Genomic DNA, 16,718 nt, shown 5'->3' on the forward strand with positions numbered 1-16,718 from the left:
TACTTGCATAGATATTTAAATTAAAACACAGCCGGCCATTTAATTTCGAAAGTAAAAAAAGTTACTAAACACTACGAACATGGCTGTGCTAAACTACAGGTGTCGTAACATAACAGTTTTTCTATAGAAGTTAACCAGCCATCAAAATAAATAATTCAGTTGTTATTTCAGATTTTTAAATGTATTGCATCTATTTACTGTTTTATTAATACAATTTTGTTCTAAGGTGTATTTTGTTTTGTTTTTTTACAATTGCAGTCACCCATTGCCAACTCTTGGGCTAATGTTTTATCGATTAAAAGTGGGATTAACCGTAATTTTATAAAGTTCCCATAGCTTGAAGGATAGATATGTTTGATGACAGGATTTCAACCCATGACTCTCAGATTGCGAATCGAGGTTCCTAACAACCAGGACATACAAGGACTATTTCTTTAGAAAACATGCGATAGTCTCTCGTACATTCAAGCATAGGAAAATATCATCACCTAGCCTAAATAATAAAATGAGGTACTGAAGTTTAATCTTTGTAATCAGCATAACCGAAAAAAAAATACATTTATATATTTTACCTGTATAAAATGACAGCTACTATGTACACATTTATCTAAGATTAGTTGAGTTAAAATTAAGAGAACCTATGTTCAACACTTGATTTGGTTTATTTATTTGTTTTGAAATATTTTTTTTGCTACATGAAGGCTATCTGCGATAGCCATTACTAATCTTAAAGTGATAGTGGAAGGCATTTAACCAACACCGTTTGTCGCCAGCTCTTGGGTTACTACTTGGGTTTTACCCATGATGTTACAGATGTTGTATAATATTGTATTTATGTCATGTTGCAAGACGGATCTGATCTTGTGGCTATGTTATTTAACCAAAGAAAATTGAAGACTATGAAAATTATACTTTGTTTGAGTGATGGAAATATTATAACGAGTAACTTACCTTAAATTGGAACGGATTTAGTTAGGCCAAATTTTTAATAGAATATGTTTTGCATGAAGCACTTAGTGTTTCAAAACGTTGCCGAACGTATTGAACGCAAGGATTAAATATTATTACAAAAGTCGTTAAAAAACATTTCCTCAAAAACTTCTTCTTAGTTCACTTGCGATCCATCACCTACTATTGGTCTAGTCTTTACCCACGAAATGTATTGACCATCACATTATAACATTGAAAGAGCGAACATGAATGGATCTGAAGATGTGACATTTAGGTCGTGAGTTGAGAGAAGTAAACATGAACATTCAGAAACACTATATGCGTAACAGTTCAAGTCCGTGTGCATAAGAAAAGATAAATGAGAATATCTAACCATAAAGTATTTGATTTTTTTTCTAAAATGTTATATATCTTAATATTAAAAAATATATATTACATTTTAAAAGTCTTACTTTCCCACTCCAGAAGCTTTTAATACATTCCGTGCTGATAGCAATTGTTATAACACTATTTCTACTTTATGTTAACGTAAAGTCTTGATAAGAAAAGATAAATCAAATTAACCCAAGAGTTTTCGTTGTTGTTTTTTTAATATATTCCAGTATAAAGAAACTTTCCAAAAGGTTAATGTATCGGAAGGTTTCAGGAATATTTTCTGTAAGAGAAAACACACAGAATGATAGAAATCAGCCATGGTCTTAAAGTCATCCAGATTAGAAAGGAAACATCGATACTTCCACTGTATCAGAGAAGCCATTTCTACCTATGTGAAGGAGAAATGGGTGAAGAACCTTTCTGTTTACAACAACGCCATTTTCATTCATTAGAAGAAGCTTTTCCAACCTCCATGTATCTATCCCTTGGTCGATAGTCAGTCTTTTGTCAGTAAATATAGCCTCTAGTAACTGAGAGTGCAAATAAATACACGTTCTGCATCTCGGGGGTGAACCCGAAAAGATACCAAAACCGAGGGCTGAAGAAAATGGACATTAGCAATCACTGGAAAGAATGGGAATCCATTGACATCAAAATACTCTACACATGATGCAAAAATGACTCTGAAGGAGATAGTGTTGTCTGCCCACTCCAGTAGTAGGACGTACTGCAGCAGTGTGTGTCCGTGATGGAGTCGGAGACAACAGCTTTTGAGCCTCTGAATAAGAAATGTTAACAGTTTTTAAACGCTGTATCACCTCCGCCTATTTAGGGCACGATCAATAGTAAGGTAAATAGGAATCACCACAATTAACAGTGCTTTTGAATCTTTTGAATGACCAAACCAATGACTCTGGAAACATCTTAAAGGATTAGAAATATATATCCATACCTTACAGCTCAGATTACCTCATTTTAAAGTGGTAAGTGGACGTGACGATGTAAATGTCAAAATAACAACACTGATAGTGAGCATAATTACGTTCTTATAAATGAAAATACGTCGCACTGCAGAAACTCCTTGGAAAAATCCAAATCCCTTTCCAATTTATGCCTCTCCAATGGTTCAGCAGCACACTCACGTCAAAAATAGGGTTTCGATACCCATGTTGGGCAGAATACAAGTAGCCCATTGTGGACCTTGGGCTTAATAATAATTAAGTCGAAACCTTAGAATTTTTTTATTATAATGTATTTGTTTGTATTACTGATAGTTTTGAGGATAGATAGATTTATTTTTACATTGATAACACTATGTATCACAAATTTTGTTCCTAGATAGTATGTGTTATTTCTTAATTGCTTATGTTGTAAAATTACGGAAAATAGCCATTATTTCCTTCAAACTTTGCTTTTGTGAGATGTATAAAGAAATTTAGAAATTAACCTATTTTCTATGTAAAAACGGGCAAATTTGCACATTTTCGTTTACATAAGGTCTGAATAAAACAAACATATTAATCAAGATGTATATGTATTTACACTAAAGTTTTACAAAAATGGACAAAAGCGTTTAGAGGTGAGTAGTTTTTCGAGATTTGCGATTGTAATGTAAATCACTTTCACGTATCAGCCTCCAAATGTAGTCAGTCTCCCATCATGTTTTCCTTATACACTCCCAGATCACAAAAGCAAAATTTGAAGAGAAAAATAGGTCTTTTCCATTTACTTTAGGCATAAGCAACTGGGAAATAACAGTTTCTGCCGAAGAACAAGAAAAAGTAAAAATTTTCTTACATAGTGTAATTAATGTCAGGTAGGGGTATGAAATATACATTATGTGATACATTTAATCTAGTTCTGGTTATTGTCTAAATATCTGTATAAAATTGTAATATGCAAAACTCTAGTAACAGTAGGTTTGTCATTAAAATATACGTAGAAATACGTTGACAATTTTGAAGCCTGAAAAAATAGTCACGTTTGAAGTCATGCTCTGTCTCCTGCTACATAACTGACGTGCTATGCTTGAATCAGGCAAGATACATCAGAAAACAAATTGTTGATAAAGCACTGCTGGCTTCAAACTTTGATAGGGTGTCATACCTATTTATCGACCGAAGAAAGTTCTTTGCTGATATATATATATATACATGCATGGTTCTAGAGAAACCTTCGCTTGATCTTTCTATACACTGAAGGATCGATTCTCGTCCTGATCCCAGTACGATACATCGTTCTAAGCAAAGTCGTTCAGCTACAAGATAAGAGTAATATTTTGTTGAATCATGAGCACTGAACACATACTTGCAAGTGTGATGAGACCAATAACAGATAAATTTCTTTCTCGCTAATAACGTTCGTTACTAAGTGTATCTCTGTTTAGTTACATTACATGAAGCACTAGCAATGCCCGATAGGAAATGTTCTTTTCGATCGAATCCGTATCACTTTTATTGACTTCTTCTACCGTACTAAATTTGCAAAGCAATCTATAATGAAAGTTAAACAGGTAGTGTGGTTTCTCATTTCATAAAATATCATTAAAAAAGTGATTTTAGAATATTGAAGAATCGGGTGTTTTGTTAAGAAGCAAATAAAATTTACAGACTTAATATATAATACTAATTTTCCACAATAAAATAATATAGATGTAACTTGGAAGATGATTTTTTTTCTTATCGAATTATATAAAATATGACTTAAACATGACATTCTGATTAATGCTATTGTTCTCTGACACAACTGAATAGAAACGAAAGATATGTTGTCGTGCCCAATGCCAGAATTTTTTTTCACGTGAAAATAGAAAAGGGAACCTACCAGCCTGCAATAATCATTACAATAAATAAGCCAGTTAAATTTCTACATACTTTGTTGTTCAATACTTATAAATGTATGTTAAAAACTAGTCAGAAATATATAAAGTTATTTCATACTTCCAAAATATAAGTAAATAAATTAACCGAATGAACTATTATTCTCGCTACACATTACCTAGCTTTTAGTAATTTAAAACATATCTGAAATTATATTGTAAAACCAATAGAATACTGTATAAAATAAGTGATTTTTCTTTTACTCCGTTACTTAACAACAACTTTCATGAAAAGAAAACATTTAAAACTGTATGAACTTTAAAAGGGTATATCTGCTGGTGAAAGGTCAACCTTTTGAAAGCACTCTGGTCACACTATTCTGTACAAATTTACTTTTTGAAACTGCAGGTGTTCATTTACTTTCATTTAGGTAAATTATTTGTTACAATGTATTTTTTTAAATAATTAGTTGATTTATTATTTCATGTGTGAATTATATGGTTCAACATTATTTAGTCGTTATAAGTTTACCTTCTTCTCAATTTTATTTACAGAATTAATTTATAAGTTATTTTCCAATTATTTAAATTCTTATGTACGACATTAAGTTAAATTTATTGCAACTTTAATAAGCAGAAAATTCTGTATTACTTAAAACTGTTGTCAATTAATTTGTATTTTTAACGTATGTCGTTACATTTTCGGTCAAAGTTCGAAATCATTTACACTTAGAGTTTTAAAGAGAAAATAGAACCCTAACCCATACAGTGGCACAGTGGAATGTCTGCGGACTTACAATGCTAAAAACCAGGTTTCGATACACAGATAGCTTTTGTGTAGCTTTTTGCTTCACTAAAAACAAACAAACAAAGAGAACAACGACAAAAATGTCGTTACTGTTCTTTTGCAAGAGTGTTTGTCTAACGTTTGATCAAAGAATTGACCTTTTTGATGAACTTATCACTTTTTGGTTTTGAGATGTTTTAAAATCCATTTACAGTACCTAGGGTAGAGATCTACGCAATTAAAGGACGAAGGGCAGACTTGCCTTGTAACATCACCCCAGAATATTCGGATGATGGAATATCACTCGTCCTCTGGTACAACAACAAATCACCTTCACCACTTTATAGCCTTGACTCCAGACGAGGAAACTTCGAACATGCGAGACACTGGAGAAGTGACCAGGTAGCATCACGGGCGAATTTTCGTATTCAGTCAGAACCTGCATATCTTCAACTTGATCACGTGACTTCAGAAGACGAAAGTGTCTTTACCTGTCGGGTAGACTTTGAAAAAGCCAGAACTCGATATCAAGAAATAGGTCTCAACTTAATAGGTATCAAGCTTCATTGTATGCAAGTTAGCAATCACGCTAAAGTAAATGTTTGTGTTTAAGGAGTATTCCTAATTAGCTTAGAAATTGAAAGTTATTTGTTTAAAAAAAATTGTAAATTTTGTCTCGAGACTTCCAATATTTCTGAAATAGACTTATTGTCAAAATTTACGAATACGTAACTCCAACGGAAATGTGAAATAGCATTTTCACATTCATATAGAAAATAAAATAATCACCAATGCGTAAGTTTTAGTATCAAAAATACTTTACATATTTTATAACAAATATGGCATAATATGATAATTTGAAGGAATTCGACACAGATAATTCGTTACACGTATCTCTATACGACCCAAAACGTAACTTTGAGAAAAAATATTCATTATTTATATTATAATTCAAATCTGACAGAATAGTGGATAAAGGTATAATATATTTTTTATCACTTAAAAACGTATAAATACCCAAGGGACATGCATGTATAAAATTTTAATTTTTCTTACTATTCGGAAAATATTCTACAATTTTCTTTAATTTAAAGTTTTCACGAGAAACGTTTTATTTGGAATCGTGAAATGTGTTAAAAGAAACTTTTTATAACTGGTCATCTGGATTGTATGAATTATCAAATGTATAGAAAAAGTAAGAAATTAAATACTTAATTAGTATTGAAGGACACCCAATCGATTTGCATCTTATTTTTCATTCTTCATTAACTATAGATTAACATCGCATGGATTAATTCACAAGCTAATTAATTCACAATTAATCGGGCTGTATTACATTCTACCGCATTTGTATGTACATACCTGTATAAAATACATTCTTATGAACGTAAATGTAGCTATAGTTTAGTGTCATCTCAACTTATAAATATATAGTGATGTACTACAAACTTAAAGTCATAAGAATATAATAACCATTAACCATCACCATTCTAAAATAATATTAATCCTTCAAGAAACATAAGTTGTTGCTGTTTTTAACAGATTATTTATTCGGAAATATTAACATTCGAAGACTGCACATTAAACACATTTTATTATAACTTAAAAAGGACAAGGAAGGACGTGTTGGTCTATCTAGTCTGCTCCATCTCGCTACAATAAACAATTAAATAAAAGTAAGACACTCAAAACTAGTCCTTATCCTTCAGGTATTTATCAAACTTCTCTTTAATTTCCTTAATAGCATTACTATCTCATCTTAAGATTTCTGAAGAATTTAGACATTGAACAGTAATTGTCCAAACAAATGAAATAAATAACAATATTAAGCATGCCCAATCCAGTTTGTATTCAACACTTCTATTAGAAAATGGTTTGAGTACACAATAACTTTGAACTTTCCCTAATCTTAACGACTGCGAAAACTTTATTGATCGTTTCTAAATTATACGCTTTTTATAAGCTGAAAAATATATGTCGATGGTTAACCAGATGTAACTGTTCCTTTTCCTGTTTTAACACAAAAGGGGCTTATGAATTACAAGACTTAAAGAAAGATATCTTAATAGCTCATTATTTGTATGAAATTACGTTACAAGCAACTAACTATTCTAATGCCAATACAAAGTGAATTATTATTTTTATAATTACTGTGGGAATTAAATCATTTACTTTTCAAAATAAGTTTAATGGTTTCTTTCAAAATGGTTTCTTTAAAAAATAAGTAAAAGTATATTTGTTACAGCATCACATGTAGCAGATCTGAATATTTTAGGGTTAATATGTCAATAATGTATTGCATTTTATACTTAAAACAACCACAATAATATACTTATTTGTTACAAAATATATCAAAATACTTGAGTCAAAGAACAAGAAGTTTGGAAACGTAACTATATCTGATACTCGACGACAGTATATTTAGAATATAGAAAGATCTACTCACTCCAACATAATATCCTGTCTAGTGAATAAGCAATTTAGAAAAAAAAAAAGTTACCTGAAACGATTCATGACAATTTGCATACTAGTTACTTTAAATAAGAATCATCTGTCGAAAATAAAATAAAAATACATTGATATGACCATCAAAATAAGATATTGCAAATGAAAGGTATTAGTTAAGCATTGCATTTCATTTTTCAAATTAATAAAGTTATAACGTAAATAAGGCTTAGCTGTTTTTTCCTTTTCGTTTAATTTTAAGTTCCTCCAAGAAAACCGATAATTAAAGATCATACGGGTCAAGTTCAGCAGAGTTTAATTGGGCCTTACAACGAAGGAGACCCTCTTCGTTTAGAATGTGAAGTAACTGGAGGTAAGATTTCGAAACATTCATTTGCAATTAAAGCTGTACAATTATATATATCTTAAAATATAATAATTTTGAGTAACTCATAGACATAACATTTAAGCACACCACTAAGGGAAACACTTATTGTCTTTTAACAGTTAAAACATGATTGGGTATATCACATGACAAATATTTTCATCTGGACTAAACTATATTCTTATATAGTTTAAATTTGGTTAATATGTGGTATTCCTTTACAGAACGCCCTGTGGTTAAGGCACTTGATTCGTAAACCGCGGGTTCGAATCCCGTCACACCAAACATATTTGCCCTTTCAGCGGTGAGAACGTTATAATGTGACGGTCATTCTCACTATTCTTTAGTAAAAGAGTAAACAAGAGTTGGCAGTGGGTGGTCACCACTATCTGCGTTCTCTTTAGTTTTTCACTGCTAAATTAGGGACGGCTAGTGCAGATATCCCTCGTTTAGCTTTGCGCGAAATTCAAAACAAACCAAACCAATCCTTTACAGAATTGTTCCTGTGCCAGAAAAAAAACAAAACACAATGAACTATTAATACACTAGATTTTCATTGAGCCTAAAGAAAGGTCTTATAAGCACATATTTCAAAATGAAAAAACACAGTTTCAAGAAACTTACAGAGGATTTCTGATATCAAATTTAGGAAACACGTATAAATTTAAATATATTAAAATTGATATAACGTAAGACTAGGTTTTGTTATTGAGCATACTATTCTAGGTAAATACAATTAAAGTGTAATTTCACAGTCATAATTTGTTTGTAGTTAAACAACGAACTATAGAATGGGTTTTATGTGCTCTGCCTATCACGGGTATCGAAACACTATCTGTAGCATTGTGGTTGTGCCGCTGGAAGCGTACACTCAAATTTATATAGTTTTAAAATTGTTATTATAAATCATTATTAAAATATTGTTAAATAAATATATATAAATATAAAAATACTGTCTCTTTTATGTCCATGTAAATACTTCGCAGGTTGTGGATGGATCTTTACCTAAACTTCTAAAGAGGATCATTAAGTTCGTTGGTTTCGTGGGGAGATACATACACGTTTTTAGTTTTGCATTTTTCAATTCCTATGGGCGATTTTACCATTAATTTGCTTTTTAATAATGGATCTTCACCAAATTTGGCATGAAGGTTGGTTAGGTTCCAGCGAAGATACTGCAAATTTTAGGTTTTACTTTTATGTTTTGCAGTCTTCATAAGCGTTTATTATTTTTGTACATTTAGATATAAGGGTTTGCTTGTTTATTTTTTAATTTCGTGCAAAGCTATACAAGGGTTATGTGCACTTGCTGACCCTTACTCAGCAGTATAAGACTAGAGAGAAGGGCAGATAGTCAACATCACCCACCACCAACTTTTGGATAATATTGTACCAAAAAGTTGTGAGTTTGACCATGACATTATAATGCCCCCGAAGCTGAAAGGGCGAGTATGTTTGGTGCAACGAGGATTTATACCTGCGACCCTCAGATTACAAGTCGAGTACCCTAACATATAAGAGAAGGAACTTTCATGTCCTGAGATAACCTTACATTAATCATGAATTCACATAACTTCCGTCAAGAGGACGGGTGCTCCAGCAACATATACAATACGTAGACAGAAATATATATATATAGGTAGATAATGCAGTTACGTTTTTGCAGTGAAATGTGACGAATTTTATATCTCGGTATTTATTTATTGGGCCAATTGCTTTGTTGTTCAGAAGTCATAAATATATGCAAACTCTTTTTTTTCACATATTTGACGTAAAAATTATTTTTATTCGTTTTAACTATTACTCATCCTAATTTTGTAATTTTTTTTTATCGACATGTTGTTACGGAAAAGCATTAATATATATTTTGTGTATCAGTTGATAACGGGTTTCTAGTCTTTAAAAGGTGCGTTAAGAATAATAAAAACGCTCATAAAAAAGTGTAATAACATTTTATTTGAACATTCTTTTTTGTCAGGAAATCCACGACCAAATGTAACTTGGTGGAGGGAATCTGTGCTTTTGGACGATACGTTTGAAGTTACAGCCGACCTCGTAGTTCGAAATATGTTAAGAATTCCGTCACTACAGCGTCATGATCTAATGGCAGCCTTTACGTGTGAAGCTTCGAATAATGGCTTTACTCTGCCTTCTTCTACTTCAGTTACAGTAAATATGAACTGTAAGTTTATTTTATTTTAACAATGTAAAGTACTCGTATTTAATTACTTCCATTTTTCTCGTGAATTAAGAAATGGTAACAAAACCACTCATTACATTTCTCTTATTTCTATATATAAAAATTAACTAAAACACAGTACTCAACTTACCATTTAATTAAAATTAAAAAGTTCTAACAGAAAATTTCTTCTTTCTGTAACTGATAGTTTTAACCAGGCAGAAACTGTCAATCTTTTATTTGTTTAATAGCACTGCACAACAAAGGTTTTGCTTCTTGAACACTGTTGGGTGTTCTTTATAGATTTTTGGCTGTTGATAGCAAAAATCACATCCAAATTTGCCCATCGCGTACCGTTTCATCGAAATCTTCAGTTTTCACCAGGACATTGCTACAATGGAAAAACGATATCAGAGCAACTGGAATCCGTCATTGCTTGCTGACTACTGTTGGACTCTGCAACGTGATTTACCGGACATTGAATACAAAAGAAAATCAGGAGCAAAACACTTTTAATCATGTTGAAGTTAATAGCGTATTAGAAACATAAACGCAATTAAATACATTATTGCCGGTAAACAGTTAACTGTCTGTTTCTCAGAGTTCCTATAAGGCGAAGCAAAACCAAAACTATATTTGTGCATACCCACCAGGTACCTGTCACAATCAGCAAAAGCTTTTCAGGAAGCAAAACTTTTCAAAAAAATTGTTGTGCAGTGTAGTTTGCAACCACATTTTAAAATGTGAATATATTGATTTCAAGTACCTAAAGTTGTTTGCACATTAAGTATAACTCTTCTTATTTAACTAAACAACTTCTAGTGATATTAATAAAAGCATAATAGAAACTGATAATTAAGATTCTCTTTATACTTCTATTTATGACCACCACGGGTAGTTTGTGTTTGTTACGTATTGGCTATGTACTTAATATTTATGTAAAATAATACTAAAAATCCCTATGAAACTAAACTGCAAATGAAGTACAACAACAATCGTCATCGGCTTAACTTTCTAAACGTAATCTCGAAAAGGGTCTTTTTTAATAGTTATCTAAACATAGTTAAAATATAATAGACTTTTCAAACATATGAGGCCAGGTGGTTATGGCGGCCGACCAGTAATCTGAGAGTCGCGGGTTCGAATCCCTATCACCTTAAAAAAACTCGTCCTTTCATCCATGGGAGCGTTATAATGTGATGGTCAATTGTACTATTCTTTGATAAAAGAGCAATCCAGCAGTTGGTGGTTGGTGGTGATAACAAGCTGCTTTCCCTCTAGTCTTACATTCCTAAATTATTAACGGCAAGCGCAGATATCTCTCGTGTAGGTCCCCCGCTGGTATAGCGGAAATGGTTCGGAATTACAATGCTAAAGTCAGGGGTTCGATTTTCCTCAGTGGACACAGCAAATAGCCCGAAATGGCTTTGTTATGACAAAAAATAACCAAACCTTCGTGTAGCTTTGCGTTTAAATTCAAAACAAAGAAACATATCAAAGAAGAAGTTTAAAAATAGATTTATACATCGGTATAGCCCCCCGCTAGTACAACGGTATGTTTTCAGATTTACAACGCTAAAATCAGCGGTTCGATTCCCCTCGGTGGGCTCAGCAGATGGTCTAATGTAGCTTTGCTATAAGAAAACACACACATCGGTATATTAATATGTTGATCTATGCTAGTTTTACACATCAAAATCACACAAAATTCAAAATATTTCGAGTTGTTAAAGTAGTACAATGTTATATTAAAAACTATTTTCAAAAATTATTCGTTTTACGTTTTTGTAGAGTACATAAGTATTTCTGTTATAACTTGGAAAAAAAACCGATAAAAAACTATTGGCTTTTAAGGTTGGCGCTAGAGCTCAAATGTTTATTTGAAAGTTTCTGAAACAACTCTCTCTTGTTTGTTAAAATATAGGTATAATTTAAAATTCCTTCGCCTTTTAAAAGACCTATTCTTTGTGGTTCGAATTCCTGTTACACCAAACATGCTCTCTCTTTCAGCCGTGGGGGTGTTATTGTGTGATTACCACTATTCGTTGGTAAAAGAGGAGCCTAAGAGTTGGAGGTGGGTGGTGATGACTAGCTGCCTTCGCTCTAGTCCTACACTACTAAATTAGGGACAGCTAGCTTTGGGCGACATTCAAACCAAACCTATTCTTTGTTTCTACGTTTCCTTGGTATTCATCATATAAAGTTCTAAAGCTTCAAGAATTTAATATTTTATTATTCCCTTGCTGCAACGTGAAGTACACAGAACTTACGCTGCTTCAAGTGAAAGGCAGTCAGCTGTGAACCGTTAGAGACTAAATACTAGCACAACATAACGGAGCATGTCGAAATGGTCGAGTTCCAACTGCCTGCCTTCTGTTGAAACAGAATATGGATTCCCTACACAAATAACGTGAAGGTCTTCAGGGGTTAATACGTGGGAAGAAGAACTGAAACAGCGATCATCAGATACATTTTATAAATAACAATATATTATAATTATATTTCATAATTTTGTTAAATTAGGTTGAAAACACGCTTTATTGCGGCTAGCTTTATTACGCTGCATTTATGTTATGTTTTTACTGTAGTAATCCACTAAACTTGTTATCAGCTTTATTATAAATAACTGTACAAAATACTTAAAACTTTATCCGTATAAAATACAAAGAAATGTGTTTCTAGTTTGGTTTTTCCAACACTAGCAGTATTATCTTAAATTATTCATGCAAGTTCTGTATACTCTTACAGATAAAATGAACACAAAATAGAAGCGTAGAATTCGCTTTCAACTCCTTTACAAATACTTCCTATTTAATTCGGCATTTTCGTGTATATAATATAAATATGACTTATGGACTAATTATTCCTTTAAAGAAGTAAAAAAAACAACAATAATTTAGAATCTATTATATTTATTTGTTATAACAAGTTATTCCTGGACTATATTTGCTATTTTTATTAGAAATATATATGTGTATATTTATTTACTTGTATAATATATTACTTCATGACAGATAACTATATCTTATACAACGGTAAAATGCCATCAAGAGATACTATGTTACTCTTAAAATACTAAAATTTGTCTGTTAAATTAATGTATATAAAAGAGTTATCAAACATCGAGATTTTCAATTACGAAATTATAACATTAAGTGAATCGTAAAAACAAATGCTTAACGTACATTTTTAAACCAGAATATATAAGTATATGTTATTCAATTATATATATTAACAATTTCTTGATAAAAAGTATAAAAAGTAATAATCCCACGCAATCTTAAGTAATGTTGTGTAAATATTCTATATATTATTGTATCTTTTGTTCAGTTAAAAAACACATAATGAACGATATAATACGTATTTATCTTTAAACTTGCAGAATTACTTGCTATATTTTATGACAACTTAAAGAATGAACGTTTTATATTATCTTATACACTCACCAGTTAGGCCTCTTGATGTAACCCTCCAAGAAGATAAAGATTCCCTTTCTGCTGGAAAATTTACCCAAATAGAATGTCGTTCTGTTGGCTCGAGACCTCCAGCAGTTATATCCTGGTTTAAAGGAAGTGTTCCAATGAAATCTGCCAAGTCTGTTGTGTCTGTGAACGGAAACGCCACAACAAGTATCTTGTCCTTTAAACCAACAATAGACGACAATGGTTTATATCTCTCTTGTACTGCAGAAAATCCTTTGATCCCAGGTAGTAAGATTGAATCCGGACGCATATTGGACATTCATTGTAAGTATCTTGACATTAATCAGTGATGTCGAGTTAGCAACCCTCATAGAATTCACCACGATAAAGACAAACCTCATGTTCAACAACCAAAACTATATACAAACAAATGGCCTAAGCATGGGCAACCCAGTATCACCAGTTCTAGCCAATATTTTTATGACACAAGTTGAAACACAAGCAATTAACACAGCATTACATCCACCACTATACTGGTACAGATATGTAGATGACACGGTTGCGGAATTCAAATCTACAGAACACATACTTAATTTTTTCAATCACATTAACTCTATACATCCCAACATTAACTTCACATGTGAACAGGAAGAAAGCAATCAAATATCATTTTTTAACCTCAAAATTACAAGAACTGACACACAATTCAAAACAGAAATCCACCGAAAAATCACCCATACTGGACTATACATTCCTTGGGACTCAGCACATGAAACAAAACAAAAACTCAACATACTAAGAAACCAAATAAACACAGCCATAAAACTATGCTCAACAGATAAAATTAACGATGAATTAGACAAAATAAAACAATACTTCATCAACATCAATAAGTTTCCTCCACAAACCGTAAAAAACATTATACGCACACACCTAGACAGAAAGCAAAATCAACCAACTAAAGTAAATACAGCTCACGAATCAAAAAACCACGAAACCATATACTGCTGTATACTATATATTCCTGACATCAGCAAACAAATAACCAACAGTTGGCAAAAATTAGTAACAAAATATGACATTCCAGTTAATACCAAATTTATTCAAAAACCAGGCACAAAACTGAGGTCTATACTATGTAAAACTACACTGACAAACACCACACCAATATTATTTATAAAATACAATGTGATAACTGCCACGACTTCTATATTGGAGAAACAAGTAGAAAAAGGGAAACCAGATTCAAAGAACATAAAAAGTCACCTTCACACGTTTTCGAACACTGCAAGTCAAATAAACACAAAATAACCATAGAAAACACTCAAATACTAAATAAAGAAACAAACATAAACAAACGCAAAATTAAAGAAGCCTGACTTATACAACAACTTAAACCCAAAATAAACCAATATAAAGGAACGCCTTTATACCTATATTAATATAATAAAATAAATAAAATTATATATTCAAACATCTAATACCGCCCTCTACATTTCGACACACAGTTACACAACCCCTTTCAAACATGTGGTCAGCTTCCGGTCAGTTACCTCTTTCTTTGTGAACCTGACGATGACCGAAGAAGGTCGAAACGTTGTTCGCTCTTCTATTAAAATATTTTCTCAACCCAAACGAGCCGTTTTTGCATATAAATATCTTGACATTAATTTTGCGTTATAATTCTTATACGCAAAGAAATTTGAATTACATATACAATGGTGATGGACTTACGCTTAGTTATAACACATTCTCAAAAATCGATCTCTTGAAAATATACACTTTTAAATCAATATTCCGGTAATCAATATTTATGTAAAGCAGTGTAAAGAGAGTAACATAACACAGTCTTTCTTCATCTCTGCTTATATCCTCTTACTTCTCATGTATAAAGGGATAAAATGCTCATAATACATCAACTACAAAATAACACATTTTAAAATAAAATTAAGAAAACTTGAATCCTGTGTCTTTATGAAACTCTTGTTTATTTTACCTGTTTTGTAGCACAATAGGCTACTCTTCGGTATAAAATGAATGTCATAAATCATATTACTATTTTAAAATTGTCTATAGTACAGTTATATATGTGTTTGTGTGTGAGTGTATGTTATTAGTGATAATAAATCTCTTAGTAGAAATATTAACAACTCGGTGCATTCCAATCAAATTTTAACTTAATACTAAATATTGGAATAATCATAATCATGTATGATTTCTATTAATCGTCATGCATTACAAATTTTCTGTTTATTATGTTTTTAAAATATATTTAGATAAAACTACAAGCAGAAGACTACTTGGTCTCACTGTTGAAAATAAAGTAGATTTTGATATTTCTAAATTAGCTGTAAGGATTGAATTTAGAAGCCTTACAATTAAGGTGTTATCCATATTATTACTAGATATTTTAGGTATCAATTAACAACACGGCATGTACTACCATAGCTGTATAGGATTTAAGTGTTATGAAGCGCTAAAACATCACGTAACTGTTCACTAAATTCCAATAACTTGGAAACAAACACGGAGATATATCACTAAATAAAACTTGTATCCGTTACCTCCGCGCGAGGTTCAAAGCATGATGGACTAAGCAACTACATTTAGTTCATTTTGTTTCTGTTTGAATTCTAAGTATTAAAATCAAAAATCTTATTTGGTCATCTATTTTACTGTTCTTTAAGTTGTTTAATTTTTTTTTAAAGAGCTGTGATGTAAGCTTCAATAGTTATTTGGAATATCTGGTTTATTTTAACATTGAAAATAATTGTTAAGTACCAATTAATTTAATGTGTTTTTTTTCTAAATCGAATGAGAGAAACTGTTAATTTTACGCTATAATAAATCAGTAGAAATTCAATGCTACAACTCGAGTTTACCGTTCATATTAACTATAAATTATATATCAACAATGATAGCATTAGAGACAAATATTATGAGTTGTCTATATGTTTCTTGGGTGAATACAAATAAATAATAACAAGTAAAAATGTTTGGAATGCCTTTCAGACAATAAAAAACGTATATAAAGTATTGTTAGATCCAACAAATAATTTACTTCTGTCTATACTGTGTGAACCTGTTTCTTTGTACTTCTCGAAAAGTTATAATAATCAACTGATTTATTATTCGTGCTTCTTTATCGACAAATGTACTTCGTGCAAAATTCGAATCATCCCGTGTATTTGACTTTCGTATTAATGTTTGGATTTTTCTTCTATGTTACTAAATATTGTACAAAATCAAATTCCAAGAAAGTAAAATAATTTAACCTTCTGTAACCCATTTCAATAATAGAAGAATGTGTTTCCTAACACATTATATTTTACGTAAATAAACATTTTATATCTATT

General features: G+C 31.4%; 1 protein-coding gene across 1 annotated transcript in view; it reads left to right on the forward strand.

The window, feature by feature from the left end:
* The window catches only part of LOC143232192 (protein turtle homolog A-like), a 143,497-nt gene that overhangs the window by 106,056 nt on the left and 20,723 nt on the right, over nt 1-16,718 (forward strand). The window contains exons 3-6 of the mRNA XM_076467323.1: nt 5,146-5,484; nt 7,639-7,749; nt 9,740-9,943; nt 13,390-13,686. Coding sequence (XP_076323438.1) covers nt 5,146-5,484; nt 7,639-7,749; nt 9,740-9,943; nt 13,390-13,686 — 951 coding nt within the window. The remainder of the gene's footprint in view (nt 1-5,145; nt 5,485-7,638; nt 7,750-9,739; nt 9,944-13,389; nt 13,687-16,718) is intronic.

This window comes from Tachypleus tridentatus, chromosome 11, assembly GCF_004210375.1.
Source record: "Tachypleus tridentatus isolate NWPU-2018 chromosome 11, ASM421037v1, whole genome shotgun sequence".
NCBI classification, from domain to species: domain Eukaryota; kingdom Metazoa; phylum Arthropoda; class Merostomata; order Xiphosura; family Limulidae; genus Tachypleus; species Tachypleus tridentatus.